The sequence below is a fragment of the Carassius carassius genome, chromosome 17 (genome assembly GCF_963082965.1).
Source record: "Carassius carassius chromosome 17, fCarCar2.1, whole genome shotgun sequence".
Lineage (NCBI taxonomy): Eukaryota > Metazoa > Chordata > Actinopteri > Cypriniformes > Cyprinidae > Carassius > Carassius carassius.
Genome location: NC_081771.1, coordinates 9,140,786 through 9,168,107, shown reverse-complemented (window position 1 = coordinate 9,168,107; position 27,322 = coordinate 9,140,786). Strand labels below are relative to the sequence as shown.

At 37.7% G+C, this 27,322-nt stretch overlaps 2 protein-coding genes and 1 long non-coding RNA gene across 5 annotated transcripts; 2 read left to right on the top strand and 1 right to left on the bottom strand.

The window, feature by feature from the left end:
* Window positions 1-1,473: 1,473 nt before the first annotated feature.
* On the top strand, window positions 1,474-5,995 carry si:ch211-157b11.8 (fibroleukin). Its single transcript, XM_059570734.1, has 6 exons — window positions 1,474-2,101; window positions 3,111-3,297; window positions 3,967-4,065; window positions 4,218-4,333; window positions 5,080-5,342; window positions 5,462-5,995. Exons 1-6 carry the CDS (start codon window positions 1,892-1,894, stop codon window positions 5,790-5,792), a joined length of 1,206 nt encoding a protein of 401 aa, XP_059426717.1. The 5' UTR covers window positions 1,474-1,891; the 3' UTR covers window positions 5,793-5,995.
* On the bottom strand, window positions 4,522-26,745 carry LOC132160969 (uncharacterized). 3 transcript variants are annotated; one of them, XR_009438090.1, is made up of 5 exons: window positions 26,144-26,745; window positions 17,403-17,445; window positions 16,470-16,519; window positions 8,844-8,977; window positions 4,522-5,193 (listed from the first exon to the last, which is right to left on the bottom strand). It is a non-coding gene; the product is annotated as an uncharacterized LOC132160969 (long non-coding RNA). The 3 variants fall into 3 exon arrangements; XR_009438089.1 differs by lacking the exon at window positions 17,403-17,445; XR_009438088.1 differs by lacking the exons at window positions 17,403-17,445; window positions 26,144-26,745 and adding an exon at window positions 25,726-26,131.
* Window positions 11,529-17,226, top strand: gata2b (GATA binding protein 2b). The gene is made up of 5 exons (XM_059570733.1): window positions 11,529-11,844; window positions 12,678-13,211; window positions 14,130-14,272; window positions 16,027-16,152; window positions 16,453-17,226. The coding sequence occupies exons 1-5, from the start codon at window positions 11,589-11,591 to the stop codon at window positions 16,684-16,686; spliced, it is 1,293 nt and encodes a 430-aa protein (XP_059426716.1). The 5' UTR covers window positions 11,529-11,588; the 3' UTR covers window positions 16,687-17,226.
* Window positions 26,746-27,322: the final 577 nt, after the last annotated feature.

Sequence of the window (27,322 nt, the reverse complement as noted above, 5' to 3'; positions counted from 1 at the left end):
GAAATTTGAGTATGGGACATGACGTTTTATGGTACGTTAAAGTCTCACACATTTTATCTTTTAAATAGTTTATTATATAAAAATTGTTGTGCTCCAGTTGCTAGAATTCGCCGAGCCTGACAACTCGTTACTAGACGACCTGTTAGGGTTAACATCTTAAAGCTTCGTTACTGCACTGAGCTGTATCGTGCTGACAGATTAGATAAACTATAAAACTTTCTGGGATTTCATTTTGACCATGATAAACGTACAGTAAGAGTTGGTACAGTTAAGAGACTGTTTGGGCATTAACTGTTTGGTCATGAGTCATATGGTTTAAATTATGTTAAAAATATTATATGATAATAAATCTAAGTTTAGTTTAACAGAGAGTCTAACTAACAATGGGGTATTTTTCAAAAATGTGCAAACCCCACCCCCTTTGTGGCATGTGCTGTTTAAAAACTTCAGGGGTCGCCACAGTAAATTTGTAGTTACTCCTTCCATTTGATACAGGATTGGTTAATATAACCATAACGTGATACTCCTGAGAGTTTCAAAGGATATCAAGGGGATAGATAGATAAATAAATTCCAGATGCAAATTAACTACAAACTAATGCCATAAAATAAGTAGATATTTTTAATCAAGGTAATAATAATAAATTATAATCAAAAGGAAAACCTGATTAAGGTCTGATTAGGTCGTGAAAGTTAATTATTCTGCAACATCAGTTTCTTAGAAATAAAACAAAGAATTTAACATTTTTCTAAATAATTCACTTTCTCTTCTAAATATCTTCATTTCAGACATTCAGCACTAGATGGCAGTCTATCTACTGTTAATGGTTTGTGTTGTATTGGTATACACATGTACACAAGTTTTCACATCTTCCAAACCTTGAAGGTGTTAAACACAAGCAGGCCACATGTCATAAATTCATTACAAATTGTAAGCCTATGTCTTTTTCTGCACCCAGATTAATTACACTTTGATGAGGAAATAACCCAACATACAGTGATTTTTTTATCTGTTTATTACCGACCTACAGGTGAGTCATGCCTCGACTGTAATGCATGTTAGCACATTTACAATTACACAGCTGTTATAGCCACTTCCTGTTGCACACATCCACACAATGAGCAAACACCTCTCAATAAAATAGGTCTAGCACATTCCCTTTAGAGACATAGAAAGGTCATCCTATTCAAAAGCAGTTTCTCCTTCTCCTGCCCATGTGTTTATATATATTAGTGTGCGACTGTCTGTCTTTTAATAAGAGTGTTAAAAGAGGAATTCCTTAAAACTCAGTAAACTTCACATACACACACACACACACACACACACACACACACACACACACACACAGTGAAGAGGTTTAGGTCAAACCTGATGAGGATGTTTATCTTTGTATTTGAATGTGACTGTATGAGAGTGTGTGATTATTTGTAGATTCTAGATGGAGTTTATTGTGAAATTTCATGTGAAATTACACGCCGAGTGTTTGCATGTGCATGTAGACATATAAGTACAAGTGTGTGTATTTGTGTGTGTTGGGGGCGGGTGTACTGGTGCATGTCAGACAGCAAAGAGCCGCAGTTATCTAGGAATCTGAGCCAAAAGAGCCTCACAAACAGAAGAGAGCGTGCAGGAGAGCGAGAGGGAGGGATAGAGAAGATCAAATAAAAGAAAAAAACAGGAGAGGAGACTCTGACCAGCACATAGTGAGAAAGAAAGACAATGTGTAGGACTTGATAGACTGCAGATGATACTGATCTGAACACAGGAGTGTGCCTAGAGAAAATCCTATTGAAGATAAGTAGTATAAAGTAGATACCGGTAGAGTAGAGAGAGAATAGACAGGGAACAGGTGCATAATATTTCTTTGGACTCGTGTTACGGCCTGAGCAGCATGTGTGTACGAGTTGTGCCCTTGCTTTTGCTAGGAGCGTACATGATGTGTGTCTGTGTGCTGTGTCAGAGGGACATCCTGGTGGCCGGGCCACCCAACGGCAGATGTGAAGGGAGCTGCAGTGCAACAGCATCACCAGCTAAAATACATCACCCTCACTCTCAGGACTCGCAAATTAGAAAGACTCCAGTGAACCGCAAAACCGCACAGGTAAGCATTACCTAAACATACTCCTTGGTGACAGATCTGAGAGTGTATTACTGGGCACAAATATCTTTAAGTAACATTTCACAGATTCAACATTAAAAAATGTTTATAAGGATTTTAAACATGTATTAGTAAATTCTTACATTAACCATTAATATTAATAAATGCTGTATAGTGTTATTCATATTTACTCAATTTTAATATATATATATATACACACACACACACACATTGCATTATTTTTTACTTTTAATAGTTTTTTTATTTCTGTAAGATCTTTTGTTTTTGTTTTACTGCATTAATGAACTATATATATATATATATATATATATATATATATATATATATATATATATATATATGTGTGTGTGTGTATGTTTATTTTTATATTTTATTAAAATTATTTTTTATAGTGTATTGTAAAAAAAAATATATATAATGTTTTCATATGTTGGTACTACACCAATAACATAAGATTGTGGGTGTATAGTAGTGTAATATATATATTGGTATGTTTTATTCAGTCTTATCTTCATTATTTTCCTGTTGAATTATAATTAATATCTGTTAAATTCAATAGCACACATCCTTAAATATTTTGCATTTAAGACTGCTATATATAGTACAAAAATACATAAGTACTAAGTAGTCATATAATTTATGGGGTTTCTTGAAGCAAACATGTTAATTAAAGCATATTTTTAAAATGATGGTTATGCAAGTGTGTCAGAGTGCTGGGCCATTACAACTTTTTAGTCACTTTGTTTTTATTTATTTATTTATTTTTTTACCTATAAAAAATGAATGAATGAATGCATCAATCATTTTTTTAAGAGAATATTTAATGACTTGGAAAAAAAAATATTAATAAAAATTGACAAAATTAACAACTACTAAGTTAAAGTGTTAGAATATGGAGAATCTGTATACAATGTAAAATATGACGATTTAAGATGCAAGATGCATGTTCTTTGTGTTTTCATGTCTGTGTATGTTTATATGTGTCCTGCAGGTGTCTGATACATCTGAACGTCTCATCCAGCTTCAGCGCTGTATGCTGCAACATGATTCAGTGGTTGTGAGTCAGGAAGAAGGGTCTGACTCACTGCTAGGCTTTCTGGCTCTCATGGCAGCGGTGCTGACAGAATGTGACCTCCACTGCCATAGTCATAGACTCAGAGAGATGGCCACCAGACTCGGTCATTACATTCCACAACATATAACTCATTTTACATTTCCTTCTTAAATAAAATGACATGTCTAGATAAAGCACATTAATGTGTGATTCCAATGTGTTAACAGGCTAAATATGCTTGCCCTTCATAATTTATTGATCCTTTCATTCCTGCTGTTCTCTCAATTAAGTTAACACCTAATTTACCCTCAGCAAACAGTGGTGTTCTTAGGAATGCAAGAAATCTGACCCTCTTATTACCTTTCTCTAACCTTTGTATAACCTCAAAAACAAACTCTAACCGTCCTGAAATAGTCAACTAGCAAATAATCAAACAAATAATAATTTATTCTTAAAAACACACAAAATGTTTTGCATCAGATACATTCTCTTTGCTTTGCTTTGCTTTATCTGTAGAAACACTTAAGGATTTGAGTTCATTTTGAATCATATTGCTTTGTATTTGACAGGAGGTTTTCAGAGACATTATATTTATTTGGGATTATTAGAAATAGTCCGTAAAATTGTGTTTTTATAAGATGGTTTGTACTAGAATTCTGTAAGACCATTCCATTCTCATTTATTTGGATTGGTTCCAAATCATGATAGGAAATTTAACAGGAATCCTGTAAAAAAAAATAATGCATTACTTTAGAATTTTTTTTGACTAAGGGACATTCTCTTTCTGTCATAGAAAGTTTGGTGGGCAAAAATGGGGAGAAAGACTTGTTGCTGTTGCTGAAGAGTGTCACAGATTCTAAACCTAATGGCCTTAAACCAAGGACTCCTACAGGTGAGCCACACACGCACACACACACACACACACACACACAGAGAGAGAGAGAGAGAGAGAGAGAGAGAAAACAAACACCCCATGTAGTCCAGCAGACTACTAGGATATTTATTGCACAAATGTTCACAGATGTTTTGTTTGGGTCTATACAGCAGTGCCTCCCTCTGCAGGGCTTTACCCTCAAGACTGTCATGAGATCTACCAATTAGGAATCAAAGAGAATGGAATCTACACCATACAACCAGATCCAAAGCGACCAGCGCTTGAGGTACAAACATTAAATGCACAGCAAGTGTACAGCGTATTTAAAAGCTGGAACCAAACAAACATTCCTGTACTGTATATAAAACAGTAGATCGTCATCCATGGGAATACACCAATTGATAAACAGTATAATTGGCATAAACTCTCTGCCAAATCCATAAATGTAAATGTTGTGAAGTACATTCCAATTGGATTGATATTTTGCAACCTAATACATGTCCAATGTAACTTAAAGGGATAGTTCACTCAAAAATTAAAAGATTTTGAAGATCACTGGTTTGACCAGCCGGCATCATAAAATAAAAACTTTCTTCAGTTCAGTTCTAATTCTGTTTAAGTTGAAGCACTAAAATTACTAACTGGAAACTAAGACTAAAACTGAAATTAAAATAAATTACACCTAAATAGTAATGTAAAAAAAGAAACAAATTACAAAAGCACAAACAAAATTACTAAAAACATCATCTAAAATTAAATGAAACTAAAAGCTATAAAACCAATTCCAAGTATTAATAAAAACTATAATAACATATAAATAATACTAAAATAACACTGTGTGCGATTGTAACCCACTGACATTCATTGGATGGATAAAATAACCCCACATAAACATTTTTTAAGCTATTTTGTGTTCCAAAAAACTCAAGCACCTAGATTGGGATGATGAGTAAATGATGACAGATTTTTTTAAAAGTTCAGGTAGTTTTGGAGGCAACTCTAGGCCTATACTTTATGACTTGTCCATTCCAGGCCGTGTGTGACATGGTTTCAGCAGGTGGGGGATGGACGGTGTTCCAGCGCCGGTTTGATGGACAAACTGACTTTAACCGAACCTGGCAGGAGTACCGTGATGGATTCGGCTCCCTGCAGAGAGAGCACTGGTTAGGGAATGCAGTTCTTTATGCACTAACTGCAAGTGGGCATCACATGCTCCGCATCACTCTCCAAGACTGGCACGACCAGACACGTCATGCTAACTATAACAACTTTAAAGTGGCAGGAGAAAACCAGAGGTATATGTACACAGACATACTAGTTTCTATTGAAAGACCAGTGTCAAAACAGAGTTTAAACAAACCATGAAATAGTTCGGTTTCTTATTATGACGCATGCATTTTCTTCTCTCCATAAGGTTCCGTTTAACTGTTCGAGATTATCATGGAGATGCTGGCAATGCATTCAGTTACAGCAAACAGTACAATCACGATGGCAGAGCTTTCAGTACATATGACCGGGATCATGATCGCTACGCTGCTGGTAACTGTGCCCGTTATTATGGTGCAGGCTGGTGGTTTGATTCCTGTTTGGCTGCTAACCTCAATGGACGCTACTATCATGGCCGTTACAGTGGCATCACGGATGGCATCTACTGGGGCACCTGGTATATCCTGACTGACTATCGCACAGGGGAACGATACTCGTTCAAGAGTGTTGAGATGAAAACTAGACCAAGGCGGAGCTAAGAAAAATACTGATATGTAAGCATACTCTTGCACTACATATTTCAGTTAAATAATGGCTTGTAATTACATAACCTGGACCTGCCATTATATAGAATTTGAGATTTTAAGATTATTGTTTGATATGAAGAACACATTTATAAACATTTATTTTTAAGAAAACTATTTTACTCAGTGTATATTATCGATTTTCATTTACAGTTGTTTTTTGATCCCACCCCTTTCTTATAATTGACTGCAAGCTCTGCATCAGCTAATATGCCCCAATCCAATCAACAACTTGTGAATAGAACCAAGACACTGTCTTACATTTTTCCTTTTGTGATGATCCATTTTCTCGAGTATGTCATAATACAGAAAAAAAATCTGTTGCTACTTTCTATTATGGTTAAGTTTATTAAACAACTCTATAGAATACTTCCCCCAAATCCTTCTGTTGACAAATTTATACAATGACCAATATTCTATATACTGTGCAAATTTTAAACCTTCACTTTCAGGTCCTGATCACCCCATCAGTGTTTCTTCTGCGAAAATGACTGGCTGACTGCATTTTATACTTGTAGCTAAAATCATTCAAAATGGAGAAAGGTCAAAGTTCAACAGGTCTAAGGTGGCTCTTGTGGTTGTGCTGCACTTACAGTGAAATAAAATCCAAAATTATGCATAGAAAGGTTCTCACTCATCATCTGAAATAAACATAAATAGGTTTCATTTGGCTGATCGAAGGCCTCAGCTCATTTCATTTCTTCCCATACACCTTCTCTGTTCAGTCTCCAGGTGAACGGCTGCCATACCAAAACTTTCCTGCCACTGAAACATTCTAAGCCATAAATCCTTATCACATCTTTGACTATAAAGGATAACAGTAAACTGTGGACGGATTGGGTTTGGGGTGAAAAAAGCAAAGAGTTTCTTTTAAGCCACTGCGGTCAAAGTGTTGAGATTTCAATGCGATGGCATCATAGCTTACAAAATGTACACAAACAAACTCGCATGCACATGGCATGAATAAGATGGACCTCTGATCCCTGATGCTTGAAAGACAGAAAGTGTGTGTGTTATAGAGGGTGAACAGTGGGAGTGTGAATCTGTTGAATCTGCTCCTTTTAGCCATATTCACAAAGAGCTGCCAGTCTGTTCAACACATTCTCAGTATCTATTAATACTCTTTCTCCTATGATCTGCTGACTACCAACCAGATATGATATTTCACATACACTCACTAACATACACATTCAAGCACACAGTCAGGCCGCAGCACACTGCAGTTTAAAGACTGTTTTCATCCATAAAGTTGGATGAGTTTTGTCAGGCCTGACAACAACACAGAGAACATGGGACATCAGAAAGTTATTCTGTCAAGGGTTTGGGGATATCTTTGCTCTTAATAGTCTGTCTGTATCTTATAAGTAGAAATGTAACTTTATTTTGACATTTTTAAACTATATACAGACCTTGAGGATTTGATGCTCACCCACAAATGTGGATGGCATTGGTACAGGCCTCTTATTTGTGGACATTCAGTCCATCATATGTCACCTGGTTAGTTTGGCTGGCGAATGAATCAAGTGGATCAAAATCAGAACAAATAAAGTTACTCTCAATGAAGGCTTCTCTGCTCTTCTCATTTCCACCATCAAGATCACTATGGTGAAGCAGAAGCCAGCTCGGCTGTTACCACAGTATCCTGGCTGAGTGCCTGGCTGGTATGATAAGGAGATAAAAGGAGTGATGGGGAGAGAGATAAAGGGAGAGGGAGAGGGGGAACTAACCGTCTGCAGGCACCCAGTCCGGAAACCCAAAGCGGGCAACAGTTACCCAGCACATCCCCTTAAAGCTGAAAACACTCATGCACGCATACACTTACTGACTTACCACACATTTTTGCATACTGCTCATAATAGAGAAAAGCTTCTGTGCATTTGTCCTCAAGAAACTTTCAACATCTAGACATTTGTTTCAAAAGCAGACCTTTTTAAAGTTGAAAAGCCACTTAATGTGATGTAATCATTGATTATATTGAATTTTCATCATCTAAATAAGATGACATAAATCTGTATTTGTCATTACTCATGCTAATCAGGCAGGTTAATTGGAAAACAGGGCCTGAAGTACTGAAGGAGGCTGGCTGCGTGTTGAGCATGTTGTCTTGGTTCAATTGAAGTTCTATGGTTCAGAATGGCGAAAATGACCAGAAGATGGCAGCTTTGAGTTAAAAATGACTGAAAATCTGGTCACCAGCCCTTTGGTTTGATTGAAGCATGTTAAAGGTGCCCGGTGCCATCTCAGTAGATTCTTAATAGAATTCCATAATAACTAAACATAATGGGAACAATTACTGCTGATTATCACCTAATCCAAATATGAATACAAATATTGCCTGAAATCCAAGAGTAGAGTTGCTCTTGTCCCCATCGCTTTTTTTTCCCTTACTCTTTTCTTTCATATTAATTTTGTCCTACTGCCATGCACTTACACAACCAAAACAAACTAATACATAGCAGTGACTTGTGAACTGTGTTCTTGTCACTTTTACATTTTTAGAAATCTAATTTAACCGGAGAGACCTATTTTCATACTGATTTAAACATTAATTTGAATGTCAGAATAAAGTTGTAATTTGACATAAGTTTTTAAATATATAATAACTTGAACAGGAAACTCCATGCTAGGGCTTCCCAACTAGTAATAAAAAGATACTGGAATCTAGCTTTGGCTAATTCACCTTCATTGGGCCTTTAAGGCGAACTACTAACTTACTAGCATCACAAAATACACCAGACTCCATCTCTAAAAGATTTCATACAGGCATATATTCTTAGCATATTCACAATTCATAATTTAAGATCAAAGTACGATAATTTTGGAAGTATCCTTGCTGAAATCTGAAGAATCAGTCAGTCTAATATGTGTGTGATGTTGCTCTGGTAGTTTTCTGCACAGAGTGGATTAGAGGCTATAAAATCTGTTTGTGATTGACATGAAATTAATTGCTTGCTTTGCACTTAATGAACATTACACGTGAGTAAAGGCAAGTGTCCGTTACAGCACCTGTCCATCTGTCTGAAGAGGGATGTGCATATGTATGACACACAGATTGCGGTGCACCAGCGCTCCGTTTCATACCGGAATTCAGCCAGCAGCCCTGTATCCTGATGTGGTGAAAACCAGGCCTGCAAGGCATTCTGGGTATGGGAGGGGGAGAGGGTTATTCACACTACAACATCTTCACACACACTCACTATCATTCACAAACAGATGCACAATATGTACACACACACACACACACACATTTGTGTCCTTATGATATCCACATTATCCAATTCAGGACAAAAGTGGTTTCAGATCTCATTCATTTCACAATCTTGTCAAAAAAGTAAATATCATAATAAAAAAATGAATCTATTTCATAATTATAGTCCTTAAATAACTGTGACCTGATTATATATATATATATATATATATATATATATATATATATATATATATATATATATATATATATATATATATATGTATATGTGTGTGTAAATCTGTATATTATTTCTTAACAGAATAAAGAGTATAAACAATTGCAGATGTGATTTGTAACAAAATATTTACATACAGGTCTGGTTTAAAAAAAAAACACTCATTATCTTAGTGAAAGTAAAATCAAGACTTTTATGACTGTGGATACATTGTGGGCAGTTTAATATTCCTTTCTGGTCTTTTGCCTGAGAAAGGGAAAAGATGACTGACAGATTGTTACTGCAGTGTGCTGTTAATACTGCCTTTCTGATACTCTTTTTGCGGAGGAAATGAACAGGCAATTAAGGGATCATGGGCTACACTGTACAGCTTACACTGTCAAGCAGAGAGAGAGAAAGTGAGAATGAGACGAGAGCAGAGAGAATGAGAGAGCTCCAGGTTAAAATGTTTATCATACAGGTTTCATGAAATCTTAAGATTTGATCAAACTGCTCCATCAGATACAGAAGGAACACAACAAAAGACTGCACAATGGAGCACTTGGTCATCCTAGTGAGCTGACTCCATAATATACATACTGGAAATTATTCAAGGCAATGCAAGTTTATTTACACAATGGTAATTCAAAGTGCTTTAAATAAAAGAAAATAAAATAAAATAAAAAAATCAGTGCTGTTCTTTACCCTCTTGAGCCTTTTGATTACTTAAAATCTGAAGCATGAGAGGAAGGATTGTTTTCTTTACAGAAAACATCCAAACCAAATTAAAATGCAGTTTATGTGATAAATGTATTTCTTTCAGACACCTTTTGGTCAAGATACAATAAATACATAAGGACGAAAGTATAATTTAATGTAATACTTTAAAGTAAATTAATGTCTGGTTTATCATTTGTTGTGTGATGTGGATGAATGTTACATGACAGAACTAACAAACGTCTAAATTAACTGTTTTTTCTTTTGGTTTAATCTTAATCTTTAATCACATACACAACATAAATATATAGCACATCACTTCATTTACAGATCGATTTATGTCAAATTTACGTGCCAAATGACTGCAGTTGTCTACTTTTGAATGGCAACGTCAGGCTCTTTGAAGGAATGTCATCGCTCCCTCTCACTCTCTCTCTCCTTCACCTTGGCTGACTTTCTTTCCCTCTCTCTCTAATCAAAGTGATGAAAAGATCTTACGAGAGTCGGGGTAGGTGGTCAGGTTTCGTGTTGTCATTGACTGCGCACGAGACGTATCTGCCGAGACAGACAATATTCGCGCACTGGCCAGAAACATATTTCCTGAATTATTAAAGATCAGAAGTCGATGGAGGACGTTGCATTGCATTGCTTCGTATAGAGGGAAAAAAGAATACTCACCTCACCTAGAGCATGCGCAGGTTTCTCCAGGCGCTACATCACTTATAAACTCCGATTTAATGTTCTTAAGAACTGCAACCAGTTTCAATGGCAACACAATACGGTCTGTATTATTTGATATATAGTTTTCAGAGAATTCATATAAATGTAGACCTAAATACAAATTTTGTACTAATACTATAAGTGTGTACAAATTATATATTTTTTCATAATTTTAACTTTAAGTGTTATCAATCAATGACTTATGATCCATTCTCGCGAAGATAAAGGATGCTGCTGTGTGAAATGTGCAATAACTAGCAGCGCAGACCTGCAGCGAAATGCATAAAGAGACGCAAATTTGAGGCAAATTGGAGTTTCAGGTGTCAAGCTGGAAAAAAAGGCGAACTCTAATTGGCTAGAAAATCATTTACGCTGAAGGAGGAGTCCGCCCTCGGCCTCTGCTTCATATACAACTCTTTTACAAACTGATTTTTGACTAGTCGCTAGTGTGACTACCTGTGGCGATCATCTTTATCTTCATGAGTAGGTCCTGAGCCCTAGGCGCGTTATGGAGTGACGAGATAAGAAGGTCGGCTACTCTTCTTGCAATATTTTTTCAGTCTCTACTTCAAACGCACAGGATTTGGTTTCGAAAATTATCTGAAGATTTCTGAAGATCTACCTCAGTGCATACCAGCAGATGTAGCTTGGGTACTCAACTGTGGTGGCACTTTTGTGATCTTTGCACGCGCGACAGACGCAACTCCTGACTTAATAGGCTATTCATTAGGCTTACGCACTCATAGGCGGACTAAATAATTTAGGCTTATATTTAAGTCATTAAAGAAAACAGCACTCACTGGATAAACTTGGAATAACTTTTTTATATCTATATATATATAAAGTAAAGTGTTTTTTCACCGCTCACGAAGAATCGTACATCCCTCCCTGTACGGGAGAGCATCTACAGATGATGGAGCTCCCTGCGGAGCCCCGGTGGATGATGCATGCCCATCATTCAGCCTTAATGGGTACCTCAGACTCGGTGTCTCCGCACACTGGTTTAGGACATCATGCGGGATATATGGAGACAGGTACCCCATTATTACCACCAGACGAGGTGGATGTATTTCTCAGTCATTTGGACTCTCAAGGAAACCCCTATTATCACACACACGGGTCCCACTCTCATACTCGTGCACGAATGTCTTACAGGCAAACGCATGGTGAGTAGGCCTGGAGCTCTGTCATTTTTTTCTTAATTACTATTATTAGTTTTTTGTTGTCAGTGTAACGTTACAATTTTAAGATCGAAGGATATGCTTTTTTTACTGAATCACTTTTTTTCTCCCCATTCTAATCAGATCCATGCTTAAGATGCTTGTAGGCCTATTCCAATAGAAAATTATTTTTATTTTTATTCAATAATGTGGTAGTGTATGTATGGTAATGATATCAGTTTAAATGAACACAACCTCTAATTTTGAATAAACTGGACTGGAGTAAACTATAGGTTATATATACTTATATATAAGTTATATATACTTATAAGTAGTCTAAGTGTGTTTACAAATTAAATATACAACGATTATTATTTTAATATTGCACATTTAAATGTGTTATATAATATCATATTAATAGACTGAATTAGATTAGGCTATATTAATGTCTGTTTTAACTAATATATACATTCGAAAAGTAGGTCTGTTTAAGAAACAAAACCATGACACGCGTTTTTAATCAAATTCGTTTCGCGGAAATTAAAATAATTTCTGACATCGAGGAAAATAATGATGATTGTTCCAAATATTTTGAGATATTTATTCTAATTCAGTAGTAATCATTTTGCTTTTCCAAACTGGCCTCCCACAACAAGCTTTAATTTGTCAATCACTTTTGATAGTTGTGATTTAAAACATTTTCGAGTTTCCCCATTTGGATTGCGTAATAGGCTATCCATCTACTTTTTAACTAGTGTTTTCTGCTGTGTGGATAAAAAATAGAATCGAATTGACTTTAAACTATGCACGTGTATATATTTTTTATTTCCTTCTGGCAGCACGGCTTACGGGTGGCTCACTGTGTCGACCTCACCTCATCCACACTCAGGGTCTCTCTCTGGACAACAGCAAATCAACTTTTTCGGCTGCGCAGCACCACAGCACATGGGCCGTCAGCAACCTGGGCAAAGCGGTTCTTTATTCAGCAGCCGACAACACAAACCCCTTGTACACCGGCACCGGTACGCCTGGCCCAGCTTCGATGCCTTGCCTGTCAATGACTCAACACTGCAGCCCTCAGCTCTACTGCCTGCCCCCCACTCCACCCAAAGATGCGTCCCCTGACCCTGCTTGTTCTTCTGTGAGGAACACTGGGAAGTACCATCTGCATCTTGTCGACGGGATGAAGATGGAGTGCTCCAGTCCAATCCGTGGCAATCTGACACAAACTACAACTATACCTTCATATTCTGATTACGCTTTATCTGGAGCGCACGAGTACCCGAGCAGTGCGTTTCATTCCAGAGGTCTGTTTGGGAGCTGCGCGAGCAACATGACGTCAAAATGCAAAAGCAAAAGCCGCGCTTTCTCAGGTAAAGTTCAGAGTTCCTAGTTCAAAACAACAGTGGAATTTACAAGAGGTTAATTATCTAGACTAACTTTAAACATCCGGTAAATGAACTAAACAAAGTGTTCATGTAATAGTATAATTTCAGTAGCCTACCGAATGAATTGTTTTATAATAATTTTCTATGGCGCAGTATACGCTTGGGTATGGCTATATAAATTATAAATACATGGATACTTTAATGTGTTGCCATAACTTTGTTGCAACAGGCACAGTTTGCATCCAGAGCATCTTGATTGAAATAAAGGAAAATGCACTTTGCACTTACTAGAAAATGCACTTACTAGAATAATAGCTAAATACATATACAATGTTAATATCTAAACATATTCTGTATAATCTGACCATATAGGTTACAGATTATTTTTATATTTAATAATATATATGCAGAACCAATTTGAATTAATTTTATTTCCGCTTTTTGGCACAGTAGTAATAATTGAATTAAAAACAATTTGCATTATTAGTATTTTTTTATCAATTACACAATTACTGTGTTGTATTATAGGGATTATAGGGATGTTTTGGCCATGTCAAATGGTTCATCTTAACACACTTCTAATTTGAAAAGTAATGGCTGTAATGCAAAAAAGTTATATATTAATTTAAATTAATGCAGTCAGTGCATTAAAGTTAGTTGCTTTACTTTTGAATACCGTTGCTTCCTTTTGGGTGTTATTCATTAGATCCCTCATTTGGTCACTTAGGCACAGTCGGAAGGACCAATATCCCAAAAGTGTAAAAGTGTGATTATCTGTAAAACAAAATTCAAATTGGTTATCTATCTCTGCATATAATAAATGTCAGCATGAATAAATTATGTTTTTGTATTCCCTCTCTCCTCATTTTACGCATTTCTTTTATGCCTAATTTGTGCCTGAAGGGCGTGAATGTGTGAACTGTGGAGCTACATCAACTCCTCTCTGGCGGAGAGATGGAACAGGTCATTATCTCTGTAATGCATGTGGACTCTATCACAAGATGAACGGCCAGAACAGACCACTCATCAGACCTAAGCGCCGACTGGTAAGTGCCACACACATAAACACCTTCACATAAACACAGTTCAAGTTTAAGTTTAGAATCTTTCTGTATAATGAAGAAATATTTTTTCTTAAGGTCACTGCCTAAATGTTAATGAAAAATAAAACAGCTGATGTGGAACTCTAGAGAGTACTGACACTTCAAGAAACCTGTCATATGTTGTAGTGTTTCATTTTCTGTAATACTATGTAATGCACTACAGAGAAAGTGTACAGACAAAGCGAGAAGGAGAGAAAAAGACTGAAAAGCATTTTAGTCTCGGTGTGTGTAATGTACCACTGAGTTTCCATGGCCCTATTGCCAGGTTTAAATAGCAAGTAATGAATTAGGATTCGGTGTAAATTTAACCAGAAATCAGATACTAGTTTTCCTGGCAGGCCTATCATTTTACCTCATTTTGTGTATTCCATGGTTGTAACGTTATAAATTCCTGTCCACCAAATATATGTGTATGCTTAAGAATTTCATGATTTTAAATATAAGATGAAAAGTGTCACTGTGCGACTGTTCGTGATTTCACATTCATGAAAGTCCAGTGTTAAGCACAGAGCAGCAGTAGAACTACCGTCACTGAAGGGAAATGTAATAAATCAGCTTGAAAGTGACTGCATCTGTGTATTTTGTGTGACCCTCCATTTAGAGCATATTAGTTGTAAATTAGGCTGACTAGCTTGGGGTCTTATTCTTTTGTCAGTGTGTGACGAGTGCTTCTGCATCAGCTACAGGTCGTATATTTGAAGAGCGCCTGCAGAGACAGCTCGGTCCATTTGTTTCCTTGGCAGGATGTCTGCCCGGTACCGATAACTTTGTGAGACCCAAAACGCTTCCTTTTGTGGTTGTTTTCTTGCAGTATTTTCTTTTGGCATGTTGAGAATCTAAAATTTCTGTATAGTTATGTGAATTTATGGCATTTAAGGTTGTACTTCTGTATGACATGAGAGTTTGTGAGTTGAGCTAAAGTTAAGATTCTGAAGTATCAGCATCATCCTGTTTCATTTCTTTATTTCTTAATAAAGTTGGCTGTTTTTCTTTATCATTTTAGTATGGTTTTAGTAGTATTTTCTTGCCTATTAAAATCATTAATTAAAAATAATATTTTTATAATGCTTCATTCAGTTTGTTAAAATGGCTCATAGAGTGTTGGGAAAAGAATATTGTTAAGAAAGACCAGTATATATCTTAAGACAACACTGTATTGGTTTGTCAGTTGTGTCATTAATATTAATGTAATGTTGTCACAAATATAAAGGAACATTTTCTCTGTATCTCTATCAGCCAGCCTATGTCCAAAAGAAAAGGACAGAGTGCTATGCTCTTCTACATTTACTGACAGCAATTTTCATATTATTGCAACAGGATCTAACTGTAGCTCCATTCATTATCAGTCTATATATATATATATATATATATATTAGGACTAACATAAATGTTACATGTTATTTTAGAATTTTATAGTATATGTATAATTTCACAGTCATACATTTATATTTGATTTACTAGACAAATATAAATCTAAACATTTGCAGCATCAGAACTGCCATTTCACCTTCAATGCCAGAGCGAACAAATTTTGCATAGCTTCAGGCTTTGCTAATTGGGCAATTATTATTATTATTTTTTTTTTGTCTTTCCTGTTCAACTATTTTTTTTCACCAGCTTTATTTTTTCCACATTGCTCAGTTACTTCCCATCAACCAGATGTTTACATATTTCTTTTAATGTTTGTTATGTTGCAGTCAGCATCTAGAAGAGCAGGCACCTGTTGTGCCAACTGCCAGACTGGGACCACTACACTTTGGAGACGTAATGCCAATGGAGAACCCGTATGCAATGCTTGTGGTCTGTACTACAAACTACACAATGTGAGTAAATGTTTACGTGTCTAGATTTACCACAACACTCATATACAGACAACACCAAAATGAAGGACAAAATCACATTTCTGCTTTTGTATATATATATATATATATATATGTGTGTGTGTTGAATTTCCACTTGTTAGGGGTTTATATCTAATATTTGCATTAAATAATGATCTCGTTTGCACCTAAAATGGGTTCTTTTTAATGTTGAATATACTTGCTGTCCATTTTTAAAACATTAAATAGCATAATTATTGTATAAATGGTTTATAGTGTGTATGTCTTTGTTTGCGAATTCAGGTGAACCGTCCACTTACTATGAAGAAAGATGGGATCCAGACACGCAATAGAAAAATGTCAGGCAAACCTAAGAAGAGAAGAGGAGAACATTTTCAGCAATTTGACAGTTGTGTGCATGAGAAATCATCCACCTTCAGCCACATGGCCAACATGACCCACCCCTTCAATATGACCCAACCTATCCAATTACATCCTGCATTCAGTCACAGCAGCTTAGTCACTGCTATAGGCTGAGAGCCACTTGTAGAAAATAACATACTTAATGAACACTTTAACTGCATTTTTCAGTTTTAATGTTCGTGTCAAGGACATTTTATTAATGTTTCAGACTTGGGTTCAAATGTTCATTATGCAAATCTCAAAATTCTATTCATTCTTGATTTAAAAGTTGCACTTTATTTTGTAGATTTCTGAAAAGTGATTTAAACCAACCCAGAATCCAACTCTAGTATACCAAGAGTTTGATTAATTTGCCAGCTTTTCACAAATAATAAATATCCCCTATTTATTCAAATATAATCACAAGTACAAAAACGATAATGTCTGTTTATGTCATCTATAGTATTGCACTGTATCTTATGTAACTGTGAAGTATAAAGGAGAAGCCTTGCATTTTAAAAGTCATAATATAAACCAAATATTAAGGACTATCCCTAAACCATTTTTAATTATCTAACCATTTCTTTAATTTATTTTTTCTTTGTTCTTATTTTCAAGCTTTATATATGAACTATAGTATCAACATCAATAGTATCAATTCATATTTTCTGTACACACATGCATTAATACATAACATTTTTTTTTTACTGTGTACTCATTTTAAATTTTAGTTAATAAATGATTTAAACAGATTTTTGCCTTATTTGTAAAAAAAAAAAAAAAGTCAAACTGAGATATACAAACAATCCAAAAGTGTGGCCTTAAACTCCTGTGCGCTTGCAAACACTTACTGACATACTGAGTGGACTCAAACAGTGAGTGAAGAGCAGGCCTCTAGAGAGACAAGAGGAAATGGAGAGATGAGATAAAGATGAAAGAGCAGAGAAAGTCTTCAGGGTTTGTTTTTAGGTGACCTGGAAAAGACACATCATTACTATCCCTGCTACTTTATCAGTATTGTGCTTTGACTCCAATATGTTACAAAAGTATGCACAGCTTGTCAATAGCTCAGGCATCTTGTTTGAAATCACCTCCCTAAACTGTAATTCAGGAAGTTATTGTACATAGTGGATTATTTAAAAGAAATGTTAATCCACATGACTGGGATGGTGCTATTGCTTGATTGTATGAACTATAATTCATTACACTAACTGTAACATCATATATATATATATATATATATATATATCATACAAGATAAGTGAAGCACATATAAATTATTTTTGCAAGTAAAATAATAAATATGGTTTAAGAGATCTTAAGAGTGTGTTGCAAGGTTTATATTATTTATTTTCTAGGCCAGAGTAAATACCCATGGGAAATGAGTTTATATCTAAAAAAGATTCTATCTCTGATTCCTCAGTTGTACTGGAACACTATCGTGTATTTCTATATCTAATCACTCAATCAAAATTCAGCATTGCCATTTTAGGCATAAACAATATTTTCAAATATATTAAAATAGAAAAGTTATTTAAAATTGTACAATATTTTGATCAAATAAATACAACCTTAATCTTACCAATTAAACTTTTGAACACTAGTGTATAGTGTATAGCATATTTTTAGTGTATGTATGTTAACAACATGCATAGTATATTTGTCCAATCTGATGTAACAGATGTAGCTGTTTGCAAACATTCAGTCCGAAAACTGGGACACAACAGAACCCTCCCATATAACAGGCCAACCTGCATTCAACCCCTTTCAATCCGTCTTTTCTTCTGTATAGCAGGTAAATTAATTCATCCTCTGTCTCAGAACAATCACTTATTTTAAATGACAAACTAACTGTGAGCGCTCAGTTCCCCTCTCCAGGGACAGTTTGTGTGGTGTGAGAGTATGTATGTGTATTACTGCCATCCTCCTGGAACATAATAACAGATCTGCTTACTTATCTTTCCCTCCTCTCTTTCTCCACTTTTATTTTCCCTGTCCAAGTGGTTTTGTCCTAAGAGAAACCTTAGAGGCAGGAAAGTAGGCCGGAGGCAGGAGGGGAGTCTAAGTACACTGTTACAAGTTCTCTGGCTCAATAACAGTAAATATACAGACATACTTGTACAAAAAAAAAAGAGGTTATGATCAAATGATGGCACATATTGGAGGTCTGAACTCAATACAGAATATCTTATCTCAATTAATTAAACAAACTGCAGATGTTCACATGTCTAATGAAATACATTTTAAACTGAAATGAAGAAATAATATAAAGCTGTGTATTTAAATTAAATTTCTATATACACATTTAAATAACATTTCGTAAATTAAAATATTAATTTTAAACAAATTTATTTGTTGCAAAATTCAGTCAATAACCAAATTCACAAGCAAAATATTATAGCAAACCTCTACGGAGATTTTGTGCCAGAAGATTACAGAAAGAAAGTTTATTTTCTTAAAGAGAAACTCTATAATAAAAAAGAATTGTGTATAAACATGAAGCCAATGAGAAAGTTAAGTTGAAACGGATAGACCGAGTCATGGATAGAGCTGTATAAAGAAGGATAGATGGCAAAAATGAGTTAAAAAACAAAAACAAAAGAGCAGGCCAGCTAAAGATTTAAGATAAGTTGACTGACAGACAAATATTTCTAACATATGAAGAAAGAAAGAAAGAAAGAAAGAAAGAAAGAAAGATGATACAAATTTATAGAATCTATGATATTCTTGAGAAACCAAATCACACAAGGAAAATCTGGACACACATTTTGGACAACACAAAGCCGGCTCTTTCAGTGAGCTGCTATTGTGTTTTTATTGTTGTGATTGAATAAACCTAAAGGCATATCGGTATAATAGGACTCACATTGCTACAGTAATCTGAGAGATATATTGTGTGACAGTTGGGTCATTAGAACCTCAACTATAATTATTAAACATATTAAAACCCACACCATACACCCTGCACACATGCTACCCTTGTATTATATAGTATATATGTGCAGATCTAGACGTTGCATATGTGAAAAATGTGTAAGGAGGCAAAGGGGTTTAAATAGAGAGGTTGACAGATGTTCTGCTCCATTATTGTAATGTACTCATGTTATCAAACTAATTCAAACCATTAAACAGAACACTTTTCTTTGGACTATGGAACCACCACGTCAAAAGCCTCTATACATCCATAAACACTCTCCACACACAATGTTTTATCCTCTTTTTTCCCATCCCACACTTACATTCAGATAACTGTTTGTTTAGAGACCATTTCTAATTTAATAGTTGTAATCTAATAGCTGGCTGTTTATCGTTCAAAGATAAGATGGAGGGCCTGCTAATTTTATTAATGTCTTCAGTAAGGGATTTGGGAGGCTTTTACCGCCGTTCTAATTGGTCCAATGAGTCGGACACTGGATGGGTGTAACCTGAACTGTTCAAAACAGAATGACCTCTTTTACTTCCTTTCTTACGGTCTAGCAATTCATATTGAAGTGTCTGTCACTTGTGTCGACAAATTGATCAGAAAACATAAAATGACAGTTTGATGCACTCCTAAACAATTGCATGCAAACCTTAAAGGGCAAAGGTTGCAATCTTTAACCTTTAACACTCATTGGCGGCACATGTCTAAAGCAATGACTTTTGCATCTACCTCATTAGATGGACTCATACTCTAATACTCTTATGTATCAGTCTTAAAATGTATTTTAAGACTCATATGCATCGAATGATCTAGCCGGTGTCCTGCAGTGTTTATCTCCAACTTGCCTCAACACAGCTGGTGGGACGTTTTTAGTATGACTAGTGAGAGGTTAATTAGACAAGATAAACACATAGGAAACACTCAAAATACCTGTGTGACAAAGTTAAATTCTTCAGTAGACAGTGACAATCCTGCTGACCTGGAAGAAAAGTGCAGAACAAAGAAAAGGAAAACAAGAGAAGGGGAGGTGTGGGATAAAGGTTGTATGGACATAAAGGCCCAAACAAAGCAAACATAAAGAATAGGTGAGAGAGAACAAAGGGTTGACAGAGATAAAGTGCATTAAATAAAGAATGGAAAGTGGGATAATGGACTGGAACAAAGCACCCTTTTGAATGAGTGTTACATGACTTTGTTTTTTTTTTGTGGATGTGGACCTATACTATAAGAGTGTGTTACTTTATGACTCTGTAAAGACAACATTCTTCAGCACACAGGGAAACATGATATAAATGTGTGTGGGTAAAAACTAAGTTTACAATATCTCTGCCTCAAATCACTTCCATTGCAGGCTTTAATAAGACCTAAATAAAATAAGACGTAATTTAATTCCTGCAACAGTGTTGAATCAAAACAAAAGGTAATGCTCTATCTGTTCAAGTAGCTTGTGTGAGTGCATGAAAATTATAAGTCTGTAAAATACACTTAACTTTTGATTAACTCAGAGACTTAAGGCGATCTATGAAATGCAGGGGCACTAGTTTATGTGTAGCTAAAAGCTCAGTTAAGGGAAATTATGTGATTAGTAGTAAAGAGGTCTCTGTTCTCTGTGCTGGGTTGCAGCAGGAAGGGCATCCGGCGTAAAACGTGCAAAATCAGCTGTGCGGATCACGCCACTGTGGCAACCCCTGATAAGAAGAATAATAAGCTTGAAGAGAAAGAGAGAGTAGTACATAGGTCTCTAGCAGTAACCCATTGATTTATAAAAGGATTGATGTTTTTTGCTTAAGTGATTGATTCATTGAGAGCTCTATGTAGAAAACGACTGATGCATTTTGACAACTGTGTGCCATTACAAATCAAGACTAAACACGATGATTGTCAAGGCTTGCATGTCCATGATGCACTTACATCATCAAAAAGTAAAACACTAAAAACAGACAAATCATACATAATTGCCATAATTACAAATTCAAGCAAATAATATATGAAATATGAATGATTTACAATATGAAAGAAGAAAGAAAGTCGTGACATTTGCCAGGTATGGTAGCCCATACTCGGAATTGGTGCTCTGCATTTAACCCATCCAAGTGCACACACACAACAGTGGGAAGTGAACACACACCTGGAGCAGTGGGCAGCTATAGATCCAGCGCACGGGGAGCAGCTGGGGGGGTCAGTGCCTTGCTCAAGGGCACTTCAGCCATGGGTTTTGAGGGTGGAAGAGAGCACTGTTCATTCACTCCCTCCCACCTACAACTCCTGCCAGCACTGAGACTCTCTAACCATTAGACCACAGCTGCCCCCAAATATGGTGAATTCAGGTAAATTAGGACACTTCTGGGATTGAGATGACTGGGAAAATTGTCTAAATCATCCTAATACTACAATATATAACCACACCTAACCCAAAACTTGATGCTTTTATAATATTGTAAATTTTATATTTAACTAAATATAACATTTAATATAATGACTGGTCAGTTGGGCAATATGAAGAAAACACTTGCGAATTTGTAAATTTTCTACAAAACCTGAGTTGCTTGTCTGCACGAAACATGATTACTGTCGTGTTGCTGTTGTGTGCTGGGTTTCTAGGGCGTTACTAGGTGGTAACTAGTTGGTTACTTACTGGTGTAAGTATAAATGGTTAATCTCTAGTAACACTAACGTTAGAAAACATCTCGGTTACGTATGTAACTTTGGTTCCCTGAATAGGGAACGAGATGCTGCGGTGACGTCACCGCTATGGGAACACCTTCGGTGTGACAAATGTCTGAAGCCCTATACCATCCCGCCAATCCTATTGGCCAAATAGCGCGTGGCACCGCCCATGCATGCGTACGCATATATATACCTGGTGCCGCGCACCATTTCACTCAGATTTCATGACTGAAGAAGAATGCTATCAAGGTACGGCACGGCCAGAACCTCAGCATCTCGTTCCCTATTCAGGGAACCAAGGTTACATACGTAACCGAGATGTTCCCTTTCATAGGTCACTTCAATGCTGCGGTGACGTCACCGCTATGGGAACGCTAAACCATAACGCCTGACGTACCTGATAGCTGGGATCCAAGGAAGCATCTGCTCAAACGGAGAGAACCCGGGAGCTAAGAGCCATCCTCACATCCAGACTGTAAGTCTTGATAAAAGTGCTCGGTGAGGATCAGCCTGCCGCAGCACAGATATCATCCATAGAAGATCCACTGAGAAAGGCTTGAGAAGAAGCCACTGCTCTCGTGGAATGACCTTTTACTCCTAAGGGCGGAGCGAGCCCGCGCGCCTCATGGGCTAAATATATTGCCTCCACCAGCCAATGGGACATGCGTTGTTTGTAACCGCATGGCCTTTATTCCTTTGTCCAAACAGACAACAGCTGGTCAGACTCAACCATGGGGCAGTACGATCCAAATAAGTCTTAAGCTCTCACAGGGCAAGACTTAGATCTCCAGACTTCGCCACAGCAGGGCAAAAAGCCTCCAGGACCACCTGCTGAAAGCGAAAGAGATAGATGCGACCTAGGGACATAATTAGGCCTTGGTCGCAACAACACTTCCACAGAGTCTGTGCTATAAAAGTCAGGATTTATCCGGAACAAATTCCAAGGGCTCAAACAGATGCCCTGATAAACCATGCAACACAATGGAAAATCCATGAAGGAACTCGCACGGGGCGGAAAGGCCTCAGCCGTCGCGCACCCTATATGAACGAGAAACAGTGGATGACGGCCCACTGAGGCACCATTTATATATTCGTGGTAAGCTGAATGGCTGCCATGTAAACCTTAGGGTAGCTGGTGTCACTCCATCCGAAAAACGTTCCTGAAGCGGGTAATGCGTAATCGTGTTTGACGCAAACAAAACCACTTCGCTTCCCCGAAAATCTGCCATAGGAGACTACCGTTTGGGGGTGCAATCCCCACTCCGCTTGCTCCAGAGTCTGCCTGGATAGCAAATTCGCTCCAAAGTCCAACGTCCGGGGACATGAACAGCTCGGATTGATAGAATTTAGTTCTGAAACCAAAGAACATGTTTCGCCAGCCTGCACAGGGGGCGAGAGCATAATCCTCTCTGATGATTCAGGTATGACACAACCGCTGTGTTGTCTGATCTGAGCAGCACATGATGGCCGATCAGCAGATTCGAGAAATACTGGAGAGCCAGAAAAACAGCCAGTAATTCCAACCTGTTTATGTGCCAACTCCCTTGACAAACAGCTCCCCAGTCGGTCAAAGACGCATCCGTCGTGACAGTCTCTCGGGAAGTGCAAATCCCCAGCCGGACTCCGGTCAGGAGAATTCGGTTGACATACATAGTTTAAGCGACATCACACATCGCCGTGTCACCGGAATCGTCCGATGCGGAGACAACGGGGTGAAACATTCCATGCGTAAGCCCAGGCTGTTAAATGATTCAGCACAAGATCCCCATGAGAGTGTGCTTGAGTCTGCGATTGCGCTAAACACCAGCCAATCGCCTAAAATAGTTCAAACACGAACGCCCTGGGGCCGCAACAGGGCCAGAGATCCATCCATGCACTTTGAGAAGTACTGATAAGCTTTGCTCTCTAAAGCGAATCTGAGGAACTTCCTGAGTCTCCTGATGATCATCAAAATCTTGAATTTCCTCAGCCTGAGTGCAAGATTCAGATGGTGTAAATCCAGAATGGGTCGTAATCCGCCGTGTTTTTTTTTTTTTTTCACAAAATGACGGCTGTAAAAAAAAAACCCCGCCTCCATCTGAGAGGGGTGTACTTCCTTTATAGCCCCTTTGCTCAGCAGAGTTGACATCTCCTGTCGCAGCACCGCTATTTCCATCGGCTTCGCCACCGTGGAAAGAATTCTGCGGAAAGGAGGCAGGCCTTATTGAAACTGAATGGTGTATCCGTGACAAATCGTGCGTAACACCCATAGAGAAATTCACACACACGTGCGTTCACACACGGCCCGAGACCATACTAGCGGTCTCATAATTTCCGCTTCCTGCAACGCTGTCATACATGTTAAAATGTCCGGGCACGAAAAGCTTGTGGCGTTCGTGCACAGGGGAAGTGTATGTATAAGAGCCGTTGTGTCTCGTTGTGTATAATCCTGAAACGTGTCCACGGCAGGAATTAGGCCAACAGATTGAACATCGGGCTCTGCCGCTAGCGAAAAACGGCGGCTGTGCAAGCCGTCATAAATGGGTCGTCTGTGCAGGACCCTTGAATCGCCCCTCGAATTCTGAAAGCTGGATTGCGCAGAGTGTCTGAGGGAACGTTTGGCATTACAGCTCAATCCAATGCTGCTCGAAGCACCGTTTGCTGCGAGGCAGACAATGTAGAGTGTGGGGACTGCAGTGAGAGGGTTAGATGTGCATAGCAATCCAACAGCACTCTCTGGTGGAGGGCACAGTCCCTGGCAAACATTAAGGAAAACGCATGCGTCAAACTCGCTGCGTTTCGTTGTGTATAATCCTGAAGCGTATCCACGGCAGGATTTAATCCAACAAGATAAACATCGGGCCACGCTGCTAGCGAGAACACGGCAGCTGTGTGAGCCGTCATACACTGGCCATTTTTGCCAGCCTCCGCACCGTCCCTCAAACTCTGAAGGCTGAATTGTGCAGAGTGTCTGAGGGGGCGCGCGAATGAGAGCTCAGTTCAATGATACTCGAGGTGCCTTTGCTGCGAGACAGTCAATGTTAGAGAACATGAAGGAAAACACATGCATCAAACTCGCTGCGTTTCGTTGTGTATAATCCTGAAGCGTATCCACGGCAGGATTTAATCCAACAAGATGAATATCGAACCACGCCGCTAGCAAGAATGCGGCGGCTGTGTGAACCGTTGCATATTTTACTGTAGCCATAGGCTATCAAGGAGAGAACCTGTAGAGAGGCTGCAACGAACCTCTCATAAGTGCCTCCTCGTGATAACCCATCATATGGCTCCTACCTTTCGTTGACTCATCGCGTCCGCAGAGAGGAGTATACTGCTCGTAGATGATCGCTGAGAACGCGAGATAATAGGCCACAGAAGATTCGCTTCGTACTGAAGGAATGAAATCTGAGTGAAATGGCGCGCGGCACCAGGTATATATATGCGTACGCATGCATGGGTGGTGCCACGCGCTATTTGGCCAATAGGATTGGCGGGATGGTATAGGGCTTCAGACATTCATCACACCGAAGGTGTTCCCATAGCGATGATGTCACCGCAGCATTGAAGTGACCTATGAAAGGGAACGTAGAAAAGTAATAGCTCACCTCACCTCTGCTACGCTTCACCATTTGTGGTTTCCAGATGCACTGTCCGTCGCACAAATACTGAATGTGTAACGAGTAACGTACCGGAGTAACATGCAGTAGCTTCGTTTTTTATTTATATTTAAAAAAAAAAGAAAAGAAAAGAAAGAAAGAGAGAAAACGTTGAAAATGAATAACTACAACTGGACTGACTCTGGGGATACTAATGCCCTCTACATGTGAGCCAGTGGTACTGCAGTGTCCACATTGGACACGAAAAGCGCGTTTTAGAAGGCACAGAAAATACTCTGTAAGGAGACAATCCATGAGTTCAAAGAAAATAATTAAAAACGTATAAACACACAAATTCCAACTGCCCGTGCTGATGAAGCCGATAATGTTAAACACCGAGCGTGACTTTACCCCTCTTTGGGTTCACCTCAAGATCAGTGCAGGTCCTGGGTCAGGAAGGAGACAATCTGCAGCTTCTACCTCATGGGAGAGTTTATGTTTTTATTTCCTTTTTTCTCTGTTCCCCTTTTCAGTCCCTCTTCTCCCCTCTCTTTAAATTTATGAATTTTAAACAGGCACTCTGAAAGACCTTTCTGATGAAGGACCCTGATTAGAGAGGTTAACAGACTCAAGCTGTCATATCAAAGGCTTGTACATGCATGCGCTCACACACAAAATAAAAGACTGAGATTTCTATCTGAGTCACTGAAGGGAAAAGGACAGTAAAAGACTGTGTGTGTGTGTGTTTAAAGATCTTGAGTCAATGTCACAAACACAAAGCAGACCGAACATGGCATGAAAGCCATGTTGTGTTAGACTCAGACACAGTTCTAATGCCTGCAGCATTTAACTGAGAGTTGTCTCTTTCCTGCTGTGATTAATCAGAGTGAATTGCTTCATTAATATTAATACACACAGTAAAACAAACGCATACAATGAACTTCGGATCTGTACAAAGGAGAAATGAGCACTCAATCAATCTGAAGACTGCATCAAGCTATTTTTACGGCATCTCCGTTCAAAAGTTTGGGGTCAGTAAAATTTTTAATTCTAAATTCAATTATTTACTCTCTCATGTTGTTCGAGACCTGTATTATTCTCTTTTTTTTGTGCAAAACTACACATTTAGAGATTCCTTATGAGGTTAAGTCAAAGCTGAGTAGTCAAAGGTTCCTTACAAACATATAAAAAAACTTAAATGTCAGTTAACTCAACACATCTTCCTTTTAGTGTAATGTGATACTGTAAATTAGTCCATGACAGCACATTTGCTAGTCAAAAAAAGAGTGCGTAAGCGAATGAGTGATAGGCAGTTACCTATGAATGCACTTCTTAAAGTCCAGTTAATGGCAATAATAAAAAAAACAAAAAAGACAAATAAAGGCTTTGTTTTTACATGTGGTGTCAGGTACAAACAGGGAAGTATAACAACACAGATGGCATTTAATATTTTAGTACAGGTGCTATTTGTAAACTCGCATATGAAGAAAGAATTTGCCTACAGATTCCCCCAAGTTGCCACAACGTAACTGGAATAGATATTCAAATCGTTGAAGCAAATCAATGAACAATGATAAGACCTAATGTGGCCCTTATTAATCTGCAG